Raw genomic sequence first — 17331 nt, 5'->3', positions numbered from 1 at the left:
CAGCCGTCATCTGCAAAACAAACTCATGATTTCGCTCAACAAATGTTCAAACGTGTACATTGGATTGTTCCTTTGATCTATTACATATCTGGGATGAAATTTGTTTGCCAATGATTTTAGCTCAAAGAGTAATCCGTAAGTTAATTTTTGAAGGTTACAACGTTCGTAATACAATTCATTGTGTAAAAAATTTATCATCTTTGGGAATGGGGAGTAAAAAGGCTTTGGTCGTTGTGGCAAATGGGTCTGAAGAAATTGAATCTGTTACACCAATCGATGTTCTACGTCGGGCCGGGGCAAGACTAATTATAATTTACTTGAATTTTAGAGTAGGTTAAAGATTATTAATGCATCTAAATATTTAGGTCCAGGTGACCGTGGCAGGATTGGGTGATTCTACTCCGAAGATCTGTTCCAGGGACGTTATTGTGGGGGTGGAAATGTCACTGATGGATGCCAATGGGTCTTGTCCCTATGATGCCATTCTCCTACCTGGCGGTCTGAAAGGGGCGGAGGCATTTGTGGAGGTATGAGCAAGGGGAAAAAAATATATCAGTGATATCGATGAACCAACGACGAGGTCAACTTACACGTTTCAACATATTTTTAGTCAGAAGAACTTGGTGAAATGCTTCGAGAACAGGATAAAGCAGGACGTCTGGTGGCATCAATTTGTGCAGGGCCAACAGCATTGAAAAAACATGGCATTGGTCTTGGAAAATCAATTACTTCATATCCGGGTGTTAAGGACAAGTTATTAGAGGGAAATTTGTACACGTACAAGGAGGACAGAGTCGTCGTTGATGGTAATGTTCATTAGATATTGCAAGCTGGCTGCTACTTATTTGTCTTGTTTTGTATGATGTTCAATGATTTTTTTTTCAGGCAATGTCATTACTAGTCGTGGTCCAGGAACTGCTTTGGAATGGTCGTTGGCCATTGTAGAAAATCTCGTGGGAAAAGAAAAAGCAGATCAGGTTGGCAAAGCTATGTTACTTAAAGATTGAAATCATAATAAACACGTAAAAGTATGATTGGAAAAAGTTTACTTGATGATTGAACTTGGCTCTTGTAAAAAGCACATACAATATAAAAAACCTATATGAACATATTGTCAATTGAAAAAAAAACTTTAGCTCAAGTATTCTTAGGATTAATAAACACTTGAAAATATCACTCTTTCTGGTATAAAATATTACCAACAAATAATTTAATTTTATGGAACACTTTGAATTTGAATCACGAGAGTCGATACAATAAAAAAAATTAGTCTAAAAGATCGTGTCGCTTTCGCCTAACTGGTGGAGAAGCCACTCCGATTCGAATCAGTCCGCGTTCAATGGCTTCTTGAGTACTTGGCAGATAGGTTTTCCATATATCTGAAAGTGTAAATTTGGTCATTCAAATATGTCTTACATATGTCAACCGTTCGATCAAAGAGTTGCGATGTTTCAGTGAAACGTCGCAACCTCCCGGGAGGTACCCCCGATAAGCCGAACGAGGTCTCCAACCCCCTCCGACGGGGTGGTTGATATGTGTGACGGTTTCACGTAAGTATTCACTTACCCGGAGGAGTGTCGCTCTGATTGATTGGCCTTGTGGAACGGTGACGGGAGCAATTATTTTTTAACCGTTGTAATTCATGTGGATGCATGTCATCCTCCAAGCCTCGGTAATACTGGTGAGACAATAATATAATTACACTCAGGTTCAGTGTACAAAAATAAAATAATGCAATAATCACCTCACGACAAAGATCACAATCCCAACCATCCAATTTTGCACGGTCCGCTTTATTTCGAATCGGTTTAAACATGTCCAACCGGTCGTTCAAATTTCTAACTGGTACTCTAGAATGTCACAGTAAAGAAATAATATGTAAGAAATAACTAAATCTGACATGACAGTTAATTTTACTTAATAAAACGACGGGTTTCTTACCTATCAAAGTCCCGAATTAAATCTGCCGTACAATTGAGTTGGTTAGTCACATTTTCATTATTCCAGACAGGTGGAGGTCTCTTGGGAGATCGATCAAACGTTCTAACAGGAGACCGACCAAACGTTCTAATGGGAGACTGACGAGGCGTTCTAATAGGAGACCGATCAAACGATCGAATGGGAGACCGACCAAACGCTTGAATAGGAGACCGACCAAACAGTCTAATAGGAGACATAGACGGTGGTGGGGGTGGCGTGTGTTCATGTATTTGGGGGGATTCTACAAGAATGTTATCTGACTCTAGGTTTTTCAGAACCCTATTTGTTCGATGACTTTTAGCTGGTGGAATTTTTCGTACTGGCTGCGGGGTGGGTGGTAGAAAGTTAACACTGTCAGAATCGGACCCAGAAATATCCACAAGTTCCGTAATATTTCCCACAAGGATGGTAGACAAATCACAATTGTCAATCACATGGTCCAAACCAGGGGATTTCTCGTCATTGCAAATATCCCTGGTTGCAGGGGTGGGCATATCGTCATCGAAATCCTCAAACGATGTCGAACTGTCTGAAGAAGAAGAGCACACAACCTCTTCTACCTCTGCAGGAACTTTTTTGGTTACATCGTCCTTCGTCATTTGACGTAATCCACCATGAAACTCTTTCAGATTTGTAACATCGACCTCAGACACAGGTTTGCTTATCATGGACGTTATCTTGGGCTGCCTAAACCTTTTGGGGCGAATTACTTTGCTGCTTCTGTTTTGTTGGTGAGGTTCTTCACCATAATGTGGCGACAAATAATTACTGCGTGACCGTGAAGTACTTGAAGAACTGGATGAGGATGCTCCAGCGGTTGATTTTATCCAAACTCCCGATGTAATACTTGTACCCTTCTTCATTGTCACCGCTGCGTTTTATAACCAATTTGATATTTAGAAAATATAAGTTAAATGAAGAGAAAGTAAACAAACAAATTTAGAGAAATGACGGATGGTGCATGGAGAGTACTCGCGGCCTTCTGTCCCGCCTGGCACTTTATTTGCCCCAATTTCTACGCAAGAATGAAGCTTGGTTTGTTTTACATATTACTTAATTATGGAATTGTTTTAAATCCGCGTAATAATAAAAACATGCCATTATTTGACAGTGTGGAAAAGTTGCATGAAATTATTTCCTGAAAACAATTGTTTTTCATGAAATTACTGTGAAAGCATGCCATCTACTACTCCAATCTGTTTGGTCAGACAGGAGCAGGTTGAGGGAGACGGAGATTGAAATGGGCTGTGGAGCGGAGGGAGCCCCCTGTCTGTATTTATCATATTGGTCACTCACTTGCTTGCTAGTGCTCGCTGAATGAAAAAAGTTTCACGTTTCTTCAGTGCGAGTGAAGATAATTATTGCGGTTTAATAACTAACAGAACAGTTCAGTCAGTGGGATGATGATGGCGAATTTATCATAGTATTCTGTAGTAGTAGTAGGATCGTGGATGGTGGTTGTAGTATGTTGTATAGCAGCTGAACTGAAATTGCCAATATTATAGTCTCCCCGTCATCATCATCGCAGTCAACCCATCCCATTCATTGTTGAATTTAAATAATGGAGACATTTGTTGTTAACTATCTGTTAATTAGTGCGAGTGAGTAAGGTGACGACGAGGTGAGAGAGTATTCATCCCACGAGGAATTTAAATCCTAGTCTTCTAAAATTATTAATACTGCTGGACGGTGGAAGTACCGATTGGACATTAGAATTAGGGTTGTAAAGTTATATTATTTTGTGGTCGACTTGTTCTTAAAGGTTAGCCAACCCAAAATAAAAGTTAATTGTGTAATACAATAATGAGTCAAAGATTGAGATTGAGTCATAGTTGTGCAGTACAAATGAAGGGTACATCCTTGTAAGGCGTCGTCTTCTGTTCCGTCGTCGTGGTGGTCACTCACGTCACACGTCACTAATTGACAAAGAAGGAAAGGAACATTGTGCAATACCAGTCGAAATCACGGATTTCTTCAGAAAAATATCCTATTAATAAACAGCGTAAAGACAAATGAAGACAAGATTTGGACTACAATTTTCAAAAAGTCAATCAATCTCAAACAAAAGGTAATTAGTTCATAATTTGATTAAAATACTTTCATGTCTCTTCTTTTTTATGTATTTAAACCTTTGGAAAGATCGTGTCGTCGCATTCTCTTTTCCTAGCTATTGAGAATATTCGACAAATATTATTTATTGTCAACCTTTTTTTTCATGAACACATCTGTTGCTTCATTATTATTATTATCATTTATTCGCCGTGTGTGGTAATCTTTCCTTGTGCGCATACCCTTGAACTGTCCTGTCTGTTTTTAAATATATTAGTTATACTTTATCTTTCCATCATCGTTTGTAAATTCGAGAAGAATTGTAGTTAACCGAAGCTGTAGCTCAGTTCAGTTACAGAGGAGGCAATAAAAAACTAATGCATATATATAGGAAAATATAAGCTTCGTACATAAATCCGATCCTTCGTTGGGGTCCTTTTTTATGAAAATCTTTACATCCTGTGTCTACTCATTATGCTCTCATAGCTTTTTATCATCATTTATTTAACACTTAACGCCATATCCCCTCGTTATCGTTTAAACCCTCAACTTTCTGTGATAAGAAGAAAGAACAACTCATCGTCACTCAGCTCTGTTCTGTACCAGTAAATTATTGACGCTGAGGCAGTTTGCTGATGTCTGCGTTCAACTTACATATTTTCTTTCCAGTGCTGATATTATAGACCACTGACTAACCAAACCAGCAAAATCTTCATCTTATTCTACAAAGTAGGAGCAGTTGAAATTAATTTAAAACAGAGTTTAAATTGGCCATGGTTTTATAGAATTTCATTTTTACAATTTTACTTTACATTTGCACAGCGGTTTAGCCTGTGGTCACACTATCATCCATCAGTCAGCAGTAGAGTTTCTGTTTGCTGTAAATTGTCAAGTGTTAAAGTGGTGTGGCAATGTGGTTATTGACTTAAGAAAAAGAAAATGCTATGTTTTAAGCGAAATATGCATCTCTCTTACCATAAGTAATAATAATAACGCTCTTGTAAAAGCAGTTGTTGAATAATGTTTGTTTTCAAGTTTTACAATTATTTGTATTCTCGCAACATCTTCACTACTAAATAAATAAGTATAAGACTTGTTCAACCGCATTTCTTTATGCTCTGCTATTCTGTTAACCAAACTCTAACCCCTACAAAGTATTCTTGCCAAACTTATTACTTCTGAATTTTAATAATCACTGTGTCGTCGTCTCCATTGAGGCGCTTAATCAGAATTAAAATTTAAAAAAAGTAAATCAATCATTTTATGACTACTTGATTTACTGAGTAATTTGCTTTTGTATTTTATTTATTATTTTGGTGTTTTTTGTATAATTTGCAGACGTGGACTGGCCTACATTACATACATACATATGTCCTTTGTCCGTCGTTGTGCACTGAATTTTGTGATACTTGAATAAGCCGAATATAAGAAATTGAGCTTCATCATCATATCAGCTTGCTAATTAGAGTGGAATAACGAATTAATGCTCGTTCGTGGAATTACATAGTGGAAGCGTTGTGGGTGAAATTTTTCTCGTCACTCGTCATCATCATCATCTTCAACAAGCAGACCTTATGCTTCACGCCGAAACAGAGATTTCAGATTTATGGACGCGGTCTTGAGAGTGACACCAATTTTGCAAACAACGATGGGAATATCATTAGATTTTTAACACGTTTTTATTGACAGACAGATTGCAAGTGGTTGTGATATTGACTTTTACTTGAGTTTTTCCAATTGCTTTAAAAAGTTTATTAGTTGGACTCTTTTTGATTGCTAATTCTTTTTGAAAATGCCTGTGCCTCCACCCCCTCCGCCACCTCCAGGACCTCCCCCTCCCCCATCATTTAATTTAAGTTCGCCATCGGGAGGCGCACAGGACGCCAAGTCACGAAATCAGCTATTAGATTCTATTCGACAAGGGAAGAAATTAAAGAAAGCTGCCATTGTTAACGATAGAAGTGCTCCTCTCGTGGATGGTAAGTTAATAACGAACAATAAGAATCTGAATAAGGTATTTGAAAGAAAGAAGGCACAAATACGAATGACTTGGAAGAAAATGAACAAGTATAACCAACCACACCCTCCAATTGTATCCTCTGAGTAAGTGTATAAGAAGGAAATATGGAAGAAATAATTGGAATAAACGGATTGTTATTGCCGAAATCAATAACAAGTTAGTTTTCCACGCAGAAAAGTGAGAGTTTTTGTATAAATGCTTCAAAGCTACTATAAAATGAACAGTGGAGTGGGTGGCGTTTTATATTCAAACTTGACATCTTTAATTATTCTTTAATCTACAATTAAAGTAAAGTTGATATTGCAACATTGTGTTTAGTTTGACAGTTGGCAAAGTGGTAAAGTACTAGTCAGCACATTTTGCAATTTTTTTTTGTTATATGAAAATGACAATGTGATACATACGCGATGATGACTGATGACGACATGCTTCCTGTAAACTGACTTGGATTTCGTGATAGTAGAAAAACACATGGATTTTTTGGCAATCCAGTTGGGAAGACGTGCTCAAGTGCAACTATTTGGTTGTTTTTGGTAGATGCCCAACAAAGATTTTATAACTACTAGTAGCAAGAACAAGTCAGAGTACAGATAGAGCACAATACATACTACTTAATACTGCTAAAAAAATGGCGGAGTCCTATTTTCGGATTTATTGACTAGGTCGTATCAGTCAACTATTTGTTATTTCCTTCGGATAGCTGTAAATTATAAGAATGGGTGGTGTACATTTGGTCCGATTCAGAGTTTTGACGGTAGACGAGTTGGAAAAAAGTGATGACTGGGTTGACTCGTTTTCATTGGATGGTGTGGACGATATTATAGTAAACGCAACCTTGAACATTTATTAATTATTGTTCTTTGTTTTTGTAATATTTAGCTAATGCGAACCGCAACAAGACTGGACCAAGTATTGGAGGAGGATCTGGAGGAAGCAGTATTTCAAGTAGCTCGTCGGCTTCGACTAGTGGAAGCGGTGGTGGGCGTGGAAATGGTGTAGGTTTAGGACCACAAGGTTTAGGAGGGTTATTTGCTGGAGGTATTCCCAAGTTAAAACCCGTTGGAAGTACGCCTGCCAAAGGGAGTGGAAGTGGTACCGGTTTCAACGGAAGGAAACACAACAATGACACAACGAGTCCCACCCATAACCATAGTAGAATAACCACAAGTCCTGGAAATTCCCCAAATCATAATAACTCGTATAATAGCAGCAGTTCACCCAATTTTGCAAATAGTAATCATAATAATAATAACAACAACAACAATAATAATAATCATCATCACCACTCAATAACTGTCAGCCTTACAATGAAAAATAATTCAGCAACTAGTCTAGCCAATAAACCTGCGCCGCCCCCGCCACCCCCATCGAACATGAAACCAAGTGTACGTTAACACAATACTTTACCTTTCCAACACTATTAATTAGCATCATTAGTAATAGTAAATTAATAATGGCGATATCCCCGCAACCATTACTTCACGTTTTTTTATATATGTAGACGCCACAGCAGGCAAATGATGTGACCGCATCAAGGACATCAAATTTTGGAAAGCCATCCCTGGCACCCAAACCTCCTGGGATGAATAATAGTGGCTCAAAACCCTCCAAGCCCAATCCCCCTCCAAAACTACCAAGTTTATACATTCCTCCTTCTGCTATGGGAAATTCATCTTCCGATTCTGCAAGTCCAAATGTTAGTTCTTCTTCAGCCGGCCAAACTTCTACACCACCTCCGCCAACACCCCCGTCGGCGGGTGTAAATCGGGCACAAAGTATGCGTATGCCAAAACCAGCATCACCGTCGACAGCCACCGCCTCGAGTATAGAATATAGAACGATGGGCAGATCGGCTGGAAGAGATTTTGCCAACCAACCTCCACCTCCGCCAAGGATTATTGTGAGTTTGTTTTTTGCATTATATTGAAAAACAGACATCATTAGTATAAAAAATTTATGACTGAGGTTATTGTTTGCAGAATGGTGGGAATCCTAGGGGTAGGCCTTCGCCGTTACGACCTCCTGCCGCCAGACCACCCCCACCTCCGAATAAAGCTCCACCAAACCATCCACCTCCACCTCCTCCGGTATGTTTAGCTGTTGACAAGTATGTATTGTGGCTGCATATGTATTTTATAATACTCCTTCTTTTCGTCAGGCCACCGCACCTCCCCCACCCCCACATCGAACAGCTCCAGCTCCTACACCACCTCATGCTCATGTTAGAGTCAATGGGGTACGATAAAAAGCTGTTCAGCTTTATCCGTCTTTCATATTCATCTCAATCGAATGGTCATGTCTAATCGTATCAAATATTTACAGAATTTGGGACCCTTACCTCCACTCCCATTCAATGGAGTTGGAGCGCCACCTCCTCCCCCAACGAGAAATTCCTCCATGAGAAGTATAACATCTACTTCGTCAATTACGTCAGTTGGGTCTAGTTCCGGATCTTCGTCCTCCTCGGTTGTGTATTCTGGTATGTATGAATAGTCAAATACATAATGCAACGATGTTTGTCTTGAGTAGAAGAGCCCACATGATAGAATGTTTTTTTTGTGTAATTGTAGGTCCTGACTTAGAAGCTCGATTCGGCCACCTTTTCAAATCCTTAGATGAGCTACCGTCGCCCATTCCATTTAAAGGCATAATGAAAACCTACCCTAGCAAAAATGGTAGGTTTTAGCTGCATGAAGTAGTAATATTTTTTTAATGTTGACTTTTTCACAATAAAAAACAAAATTTCAATGTAAATAGCTCAATCAGTCAAGAGACAACCCGCTCCCCAACCACCAACTCATATCCAACTGGAACAAAAACTCTGGGTCAATAATACTTCAACCTGCTAAAATTGGTGCTAGACTAGTAACTTAATTCTTACAAGTGCGTCCGCGGTTTTGTAGAACTTTTGAAAATAGGCAAATAATCGAAACTATAAGACTCCTGTGAAACGTGCAAAACAACATACGAAAGTCTTAATCACAATATGATATCAACTTGTTATTCAATTCACGATGGGTATTACATTAACATAATAAAACGATGTGTACTAGAATGAAAGTCGGTCACGCCTACTTATTGCATTAATTCATGACTCACGAGCATATCCACAATCGCCACATATTCAGGGAGCAACTGCATGTGTATGTATTTCTAAAACTATTGAATAAAATGTGGAAGCACTGGGAACGATTTAAATTCGAAAAAATAAGGTTAAACACGTTTTATTCAATCATAGAATAATGTATCCATCATAATTTTTGGGAGGACGCAGCAGTTTACACGGTTAACCATATTACAATTATAATTATTACGGTTAGATGGCTAAATAGATTTAACTTATTACTTATTACAAATCAACTACATCCTTATTCGTTACCATACAAGTAAATACGAGAGAGAGAGAAGGTGTGCAAATGTGTGTAATTTGTTCGAAAACCAAGCATAAGTAAAGTTAATCATATTCAATTGTTCATATTCAATTCTTAGCAATGGATAAGTCCAATTTGTTTGAATTAATTATATATATGTAAATATATAGGAATAATTAAGTAGGCTTCAATATATATATCGTAATTTTGCTCTATGTAAATTAGGCATGAAGTCAATTTCTAAAAAATTCGGACATAACGAGAATGTAAATCTAACTAAAATCGTACCATGACACAAAATATTAATAAGGGCATGTTTTGGAATGTATTTCAAATACTCGTATTTTTAGTTACGTTTTACGATAATTACACAATTAACAACTAAACTTGTACTACTCGTTAATTTCTTTAATTTGCTTTTTGCCTATTAAACAACAATCAACACATATTACACATGGAATAGAACAACAAAGAGGTACATTTTTTTGATAAATCTGTGTTGCACATTTTTGGTTGTCACAATCAAATCAAACAAGAGTCTGCACTTTATCAAAACTAGGATGATTTTTTCCTCCCCATTTTTTTTATTACTTGTCTATTCTTATCCAGTTTATCCAGCATCTCAATTCAGCTCGGCATGACAAAAGATTAATGAACATGACCCACAGACACATCTCTCCAGTATTTCCCTTCCTGACTACTCTGCCAAGGTAATAATTTGTTGTATCCAAAATCTTGGCATTTCATTCATGCAAAACAAAGTCACAGTTGTAAATAGCAACCTCTCTGCATGTGTTATTCATCTTCGAGATTAAGTAAGTAAGATTATGGTGACAGTGCGCAGGGTATCTTTAAGGGGCCCAGTTAATAAGTTATTACACCGACTTTTACATACATATATATTATATTATGAATAATACAATGACTACGTGCTACACTAAGTGTAATGTACTGTGTGTAAAGTGTAGTGGGAGGGGTGCACATAGCTACAATTTATAGCCGCTCAATGGAAATTCCTTTCACAAAATTTATGTTGCTGATGATGCTCAATAAACCAGATATACGTTTAGGATATGTCACGCCACAAATTATTCAATCGATGGGAAAACGCATCCGGAAAACTTACTACTTTTATAGCCATCATCCACCAGTAGCTATCGACAGGATAATAATAGGTTGGGTTATTCAAAAAATAGCACATTTATCGAAATCTGGTCAATATACTGAAAAAATCCTTTAAAAAATAACCTGTATACAAACACAAAGTTGTATATATCCTCTCAAAACCAATTGTAAACAACTAATTAACCGAACACAACCATGTTTGAGAAATACAGAAACAATCGACTGTATAGTCATGATAGACTAACAAAACCGGGCATGATAAAATTAGTTAAATGATGAATGTATATAATTCCGCAATACAATTAAGCTCAAAATCAGTAGTACATATATACATGTACAGGTTTTAAGTAAAAAAAAAATCAATGGGATGAGATAACAGTAATATTACACCATCTCTACAATTCGTGTTCTTAACAATACAACAATAATTGTGTAATACATAAATTTTTTCATACGAACTATTCCTTATTATAGTGTGTTATCATTAGCTAGCTGCATATTATGCCTACGATATATATAGTTTTTTATGTACAGATTCGACATGTCGTGCCACACCGTCGGAGAACTGTGCTCCCATTTTTGTAGATTTAGTATTACTTTCTATAAAGGGAAACTTAAATGTATCAATTGATCCAATATAACTAAATTATGAATCCGTTGTTCGGAATGAATATGCTTTTCTTTAATTCCTTCTTGACGAAGTGGGGATGGGATGTCCTCATTGGAGGAGGAATGCTGTAAGCATGCGGACCACGCATGCTTACAATGCTCCTTGTGTTTTTTTGCTCCCATCCCCACGTCCCCAATATAGGACCAAATCAGTATTTGGGATTCCGAGTTAGATGGCTTAATAATTATTGTTAATAATAATTAAATCTTAATTAACACAGGTTAATTGTTTTTGACTTGGATTAATGCATACGTGTCTAGTATTACGGGGAAATATGTCAGTCACACATGTGGTTATGATTGCTATTAAAATTATTAGAAACATAAAAATGGATTGCCTTTTCATCCCATATGTCATCAATTGTCAATTTTTTTGATTCTTCATTCATTGATTCATGCGTAATCTATCGACCTAAATATTTACTTACGATTAGTGTTACAAATGTAAATATATACGTATCATGAATAAGCAACCAAATGTTTTTGATCGTCCCTTTTCCTACATTCTCCTGTAGTGAAAGATATAGCTGGATGAGTAATTGCATTAATTACTGTAACTCTGTTGTTGCCGCACCCACACACTTACTCGAGTTGTATTATCTCATACCTACATATCTACTACTCGAACAGAGCATTTAAAATTAGTGATAGAAATGAGGACTGATTAGTTTTGTCGGGACATCCTGTCGAGATTAAAGGATACTTAATGTTATGTTATGCAATACACTTAATATGTTTGTATAGATTGGAGGTTGGTTGTGATGGGGTGGTGAAAAGAGTATGTACGTAATTGTAATTATTTTGATGTAAGCTAAATCCTACCCATTTGTCCATATACGTAAAACTACTCTGTATAGTTTAATTTTTATGATCGTTATAGATTTTGGATGGGTCGTTTTGTTCTTGTCCACTGACTTTAGGCTACACATACAAGAGAACTTGTTCTTATACATTAAATTAAAAATCGTGTGGTTTCTACTTTTCAATGGGACAAGTAGACAATTTTTCAATCAATTCCCTCTCTCCAAATACGCACAGGGTTATTTATTATTGGGTTGCTGAAGATGATGGTGGTGGTGATGATTAGCCTCTACAGTGACGAAGGAATGACCTGTTTCAGATTTTCAATAATTGGAGAGGTTGGGATTTTACATGGAGGAATGATCCCACTCCAACTCTTTGCCTGTTTTTGCTCCAGACGTTGATGGGACGGAGGGAGGGAGAGGGGAGGCGTGGACCTGAGGCTGGGTGGGACGGGGACGGTGAGATGCTCGCACTTCGTCCCCACCATCGTCATCAGATGATGAATCGTCATGATAACTGGAAGCGTCGTCATCTTCGTCCCAACTCTCATCACCTTCGTCGCATTGACCGGCAGGAGGGCCGCCGGGTCCACTGAGATTCTGCAAGAAACATCCACCGAGTTACGCAAGACTCGCCAAGAGATGATTGAAACATTTGGTAATTGTGAATTTATGAAAATACGTAGTATCCGTACCTCCATTGGATTAACTGTGATATTCAGAGCAGAGTCATCCCAAGCCATTTCTGCATCGGCCATGTCATCTTGTTGTGAGCGGTGGTGTGCCGCTCGAATTCGGATCACGCCAAGAACGATCATAAAGAGGAGGAATCCCACGCAGACCACGATGATGACAGTGACGGCATGAGTCGCCCCAACTTTTTGGGCTATACCTGGAGAAGACAATGGCTAGATTATAATCTAACAAATACATGATTACGATTTGTGCTAACTACTTGGTAGCAGTTTATGTCAATAATAAAACGTCATATTTAGTTTTTATGTACTTATTTCCGGCCAGGTTTGTCAAGCTTAGATAATTCTGCATAATAAGTAATAACTTACCTTTTCCATCCAGGAATGAGGACGGAATGTACCTGCATTAAAGAAATAAAGGGTTATCTCCTTAATGATTGTAAAAGTATGTCATTTAAACTACTTAAATGACTTATTTATGTACATTTCATTCATGGTGTGTGCTTGTTTCATTTCCATGTGGTGCTGTTCCACTTGGACGTGAGCTGGACCAGCTACGTCATTCTCGTGAACGGGCTCCTCCGCCATGATGTAGGGATCCTCCGTACTTTTGCTCATGTCAGGATGAATCACGGTCAACTGGAGCAAGAAAGTTAACAGTTGTACACAATACAATTAATTAAGAAGAAAAATGTGGTTTTCCGTCGTTGTGCATACCGTTTGGACATATTCATTTGAAGTGAATCTTCCGTTGAGCTCTGAGCAGATGAGTTTAAAAGCACGATTCAAGTAGTAAGCCGGCTTCCTGTTGCTGTACTGGATTTGACGGAGAACCTGTTAACAAAGAACATTTCCGGTGGAGTTCACTGTTTCTCTCGCTCCAGATCTCTCAGCGTCGGGATAATTACAGAGATTTGGAGCGAGAGAGAAAGAACAGTGCAAGTGCCACTGCATTATTAAAACGATTTTTGTGTTTGCTTTTGCCCATCGTAATCCTTTGCCTGTAGTTGATGTTGATGGAGTGCGGAAGGAAAGAATAAAGAAAGCAAGCAAGAAACGTAGAAATAAAAGAATCAACATGAAAATCCAGACTAATGGATTTTTTGGAGTGGCGTGGTTCGTGGCGAATTCGTTATGGGGTTCTTTGCAAAGGGATTATAACCAGATTAAAGCAGCCCACATCAAACTGCACGATGTGCGCTAAAACTGGCAGATAACTCTTACTTGTTCGTAGTTGTAAATCATGTCAGCCCCACTCAGAAGGATCCCGTCGTTGGTGATCTTCTCCACGATCCCCAGTTGACTCAACATGTTCTCGGGCACCGTGATGCTCTCGTGGTCAGGATTCAGTGGAGGATACACTTGAACGGAACAGGCGTCCAACTTCCGCTGAGCATAAGCCAGAGGAAATTTATATTCTCGGTTGATTTTACTAATTATGAAGTACAATAATAACTGGTACCTCAATCACGCTCACCGGCTCCCCTGTTAAATAAATAATTAAAAACATTACATACAGATCTGCAAATATCTACATCATCATACTTTAGTACATAACGACATCAAAATGTCATTTCTCTTAGGCATATTATATCAGTTTTGTGTCAGGATTATGCTGTGCAATCTGATGTCTATGCATTTGTCAAGTTTATAAATATATCCAGCGTGGATATAGTTGTATTTATTTTTATTTTTTAAGTCTCGAAGCAGTTTGACGATAGCTGATTTGTGCCACGCCACGCACGCAAGAGAGAGCGAGCGAGAAACGAGAATCTCTTCAGAGCGATAAGAATCCACACGTCTCGCTTGTCCATTTTAGTACTTTGCTAAGCTCCAAGAGCGCAAAAACAGAGGAAAATACTATGTCACCCGATCCTGAGACTGGAAATAATCCCCGAAAGTCAAGGTGTCAACTTTTCTTTTCCAGTTTGGAGACTAGAAGCCAGGGCCTAGACGAAAAAGTTCTCTCTTGGAATTCATGCAGGAGAAGTAGTTGGCATAATTCTCAAAACATCTCAATCCTTGTCTCGTCTTGAGGAGAACAAAACATCACCAAGAAAAATAAACGCTCATTTTTTCCAATTCCCAAACCTACCAACTAGCCAGCAATCTACGCAGCGTGCCACAAAGCAAAACATAATAAGGTTGGAATTCCAGCCAGCCGAGAAACACAACAAACCGTGCATTCTATTGAATCAATGCTCAGGAAATGGAAATTGGAATTTGTTAACACCAACATAGTCAAAGCAATTTAAAAGGATGGCATCCAACAAGACCGACCTAATCTGCGTTGGGATTCAAAAAGTGTGAAAAACTGGGAGAAAAAAATCAGAGCGAACTACTCGACTATAAAATTGGTGATGTATGTGCGCAGGTACACGTGGAGTGGAATATATCTTTGCCGTATGGCTATGCATGTATAAATATATATCGAATTTCACCCTTCCCAACATCTAAATCTAGGTTTATATCCGTGCTAAAATGTTTTGAAAAGGTTGGTGAACGGTAAAAGCTGATTCTGATTGATTTACACTGTAAATCTTTACGCCAAGTTCAGTGACAAATATTTCCTGCTTCACAGTAGCATTTTTTCTAAAATCGAATGCAGGTTTACATATCCTTAATTCACCGCACGTAAATATACCTTCGTCGCTTCGTCTCTAATATTTCGCCTACAAACTCCAAAGTCGTTTTTTAGGGCTAACAGTCTAACACCCAACTTTTCTTTTCCTCTTCGTTCCTTGGAAAATGAAAGACGAGAGATGGTAATCAAACTCGATGTACTGACTCGCATCACAAGGACATGCATGGAACAAACTCAAATTGAGAAGCATGCAAAATGAAAATCAAGCTGACAGGCAAACCGAGATGAGAAGGACGATATCTAACAAGCAAACAAGTAACCAACAAACAAATTTTGCTTCAAACAACACTTTCCCCATAAAGCCGTCTTGTGTAACATTAATTTACAAGGGAATCTCAACAGCGTTAAATTTACTCAAACTTTCTTTTCAAGTTTCAATTTCAATTCTGCAAACACATTATTTCGCCGTCTAGTTGGAAGCTAAATACTAAAAGTACTACCACTCTGACTTCTTTCATTCGCAGTTCTCCTCAGCCTGCTTCCAGCAATATAAAGATCTATGGCTTCAAGGACGACTATTCAAATTGATTGCCTCACTACTGGCTACGGAGAAACGCTGTTTGTTGGAAACGAGGAAGGAGCGAGATAAGTTTCTCGGAATACTAAACGATCTCATCGTCAAACTCTTGTTATTCGCAAAGTCGAAGAATGATGATGATGGAAATGGAAACTACATCATTTCCAACTGAGGAGCATAGGTACGTAGGTAGGCACACCATTCAAAGGTGTGAATCTGAACAACTTTCTCCGACAAAAAAAAGCCGAAATGAGAAACGAGAATTTACAATGAGAACGAATCAGAGAAAAACTCACCTTGCGACTCTTTCTTCATCTCAAACTTTTAAAATTGATTTTGAAATTTATTGCAGTTTCTTTCAACAAATTTCTTTTGAGAACTGCTGGACATCGAGCGACAACATATCGTCATTACGCTCAAAGATGGTTGATAGTGAATTTATTGCCAGCTTAATGCATGCTTATTGTATGGCGCTGCTTTCGTTTAATTTATTTGTATGCATAGAGTGGGACAAGATCTCACCATTTCTCCACTCCTCGTTGTCATCACGGTCGGAAGAAATGGTAATTCGGACATCGGAGAAGACGCGAACACCGAGACGGAAGTCTTCATAGTCACGAGGCAGGTTGGATGTCCCGTTGATTTCAATCGTGGGCTTTTGCGGAGGCAAAACCATGACGAAAGAGTCAGATGGGATGATTTTGATGGTTTTTCCACTCTCACAGCTGAAATTAAAATCGAATGGCACGTCATTAAAAAATGAAATCTGGAGGAAATTAGTGTGCAAGGGAAAATTTATTTAAATCTGAATCCAACTGTGTAGGTGGACTGCGAGGATTCGATACGGATTTGATCCAGTTCTACATATTCCGACATAAAGAGATTTATCATCGTCGTCATCATTAGTATTATAATTATTTTAGAGACGGGAAAACGTAAAAGGGGCGAGGAGACGAGGATGGCTGATTCATCATGTCAAAGCACATTGAAAAACTTCAAAGTCATCTGCCTGCTATGGCGAGTCTGCATAAGGAAACTGGGACACAATAATTATGAAAATGGAGAAGAGACTCGCTTTCTTTCTTCTTTCCTTCGTCATTTTATACGTCCTGGTGAAAGAGAGGAGGGGAATTTAATGAAGGACTACAATGAGCATGCAATTAGAGCCTCATTCTCCGAGCCACAATAACAACTGGCAAAATTATGGAGCGCACTAATTAGTGTAACAAACGAGAGCACTCTCCGACTTTGTTGAAGAAATTCGAGTCGTAGAAATCAGGTTAATAAGATAAATTTTAGCTCGAGTAAAGTAAATTGTATTGTCTATTTTATGTGTGTGGGGGAAGACAGCCAGTTGTTGTGTCGTCATGTCCAGACCATCAACGTCGTCCTCGCTGTCACCATCATCTGACTGAATCTGACCCGACTAATTTGAGAGGCTTTCTCTCTCATGAATTG

At 38.3% G+C, this 17331-nt stretch overlaps 4 protein-coding genes across 6 annotated transcripts in view; 2 read left to right on the top strand and 2 right to left on the bottom strand.

Annotated features, from left to right (window-relative positions):
- Positions 1-25: 25 nt before the first annotated feature.
- LOC110852136 (Parkinson disease protein 7 homolog) lies at positions 26-1048 on the top strand. Its single transcript, XM_022100123.2, has 4 exons — positions 26-296; positions 366-527; positions 611-806; positions 886-1048. Exons 1-4 carry the CDS (start codon positions 111-113, stop codon positions 1005-1007), a joined length of 666 nt encoding a protein of 221 aa, XP_021955815.1. The 5' UTR covers positions 26-110; the 3' UTR covers positions 1008-1048.
- On the bottom strand, positions 1030-2976 carry LOC110852135. Its single transcript, XM_022100121.2, has 4 exons — positions 1942-2976; positions 1745-1850; positions 1567-1678; positions 1030-1379 (listed from the first exon to the last, which is right to left on the bottom strand). Exons 1-4 carry the CDS (start codon positions 2841-2843, stop codon positions 1267-1269), a joined length of 1233 nt encoding a protein of 410 aa, XP_021955813.1. The 5' UTR covers positions 2844-2976; the 3' UTR covers positions 1030-1266.
- Positions 2977-3305: 329 nt separating this feature from the next.
- On the top strand, positions 3306-9109 carry LOC110852490 (WAS/WASL-interacting protein family member 2). Of its 3 annotated transcripts, none has more exons than XM_022100578.1 (9): positions 3306-4048; positions 5368-6008; positions 6929-7434; positions 7551-7949; positions 8029-8136; positions 8208-8285; positions 8372-8528; positions 8620-8724; positions 8807-9109. In XM_022100578.1, exons 2-9 carry the CDS (start codon positions 5822-5824, stop codon positions 8896-8898), a joined length of 1632 nt encoding a protein of 543 aa, XP_021956270.1. In that variant the 5' UTR covers positions 3306-4048; positions 5368-5821; the 3' UTR covers positions 8899-9109. The 3 variants fall into 3 exon arrangements, with proteins under 3 accessions (XP_021956270.1, XP_035709354.1, XP_035709355.1); XM_035853461.1 differs by lacking the exon at positions 3306-4048 and adding an exon at positions 4639-5276; XM_035853462.1 differs by lacking the exons at positions 3306-4048; positions 5368-6008 and adding an exon at positions 6469-6855.
- A 132-nt stretch (positions 9110-9241) lies between these two features.
- The window catches only part of LOC110851691 (calsyntenin-1), a 57940-nt gene continuing 49850 nt past the window's right edge, over positions 9242-17331 (bottom strand). The window contains exons 18-25 of the mRNA XM_022099563.2: positions 16396-16598; positions 14175-14197; positions 13937-14101; positions 13430-13546; positions 13197-13351; positions 13082-13113; positions 12713-12909; positions 9242-12617 (exon numbers count right to left, since the gene is read on the bottom strand). Coding sequence (XP_021955255.1) covers positions 12363-12617; positions 12713-12909; positions 13082-13113; positions 13197-13351; positions 13430-13546; positions 13937-14101; positions 14175-14197; positions 16396-16598 — 1147 coding nt within the window. The 3' untranslated portion in view covers positions 9242-12362. The remainder of the gene's footprint in view (positions 12618-12712; positions 12910-13081; positions 13114-13196; positions 13352-13429; positions 13547-13936; positions 14102-14174; positions 14198-16395; positions 16599-17331) is intronic.

This window comes from Folsomia candida, unplaced genomic scaffold, assembly GCF_002217175.1.
Source record: "Folsomia candida strain VU population unplaced genomic scaffold, ASM221717v1 Fcan01_Sc007, whole genome shotgun sequence".
In the NCBI taxonomy this organism is placed as follows: domain Eukaryota; kingdom Metazoa; phylum Arthropoda; class Collembola; order Entomobryomorpha; family Isotomidae; genus Folsomia; species Folsomia candida.
Note: the sequence above shows the minus strand (reverse complement) of the source record. Positions and strands in the feature narration are given on the sequence as shown.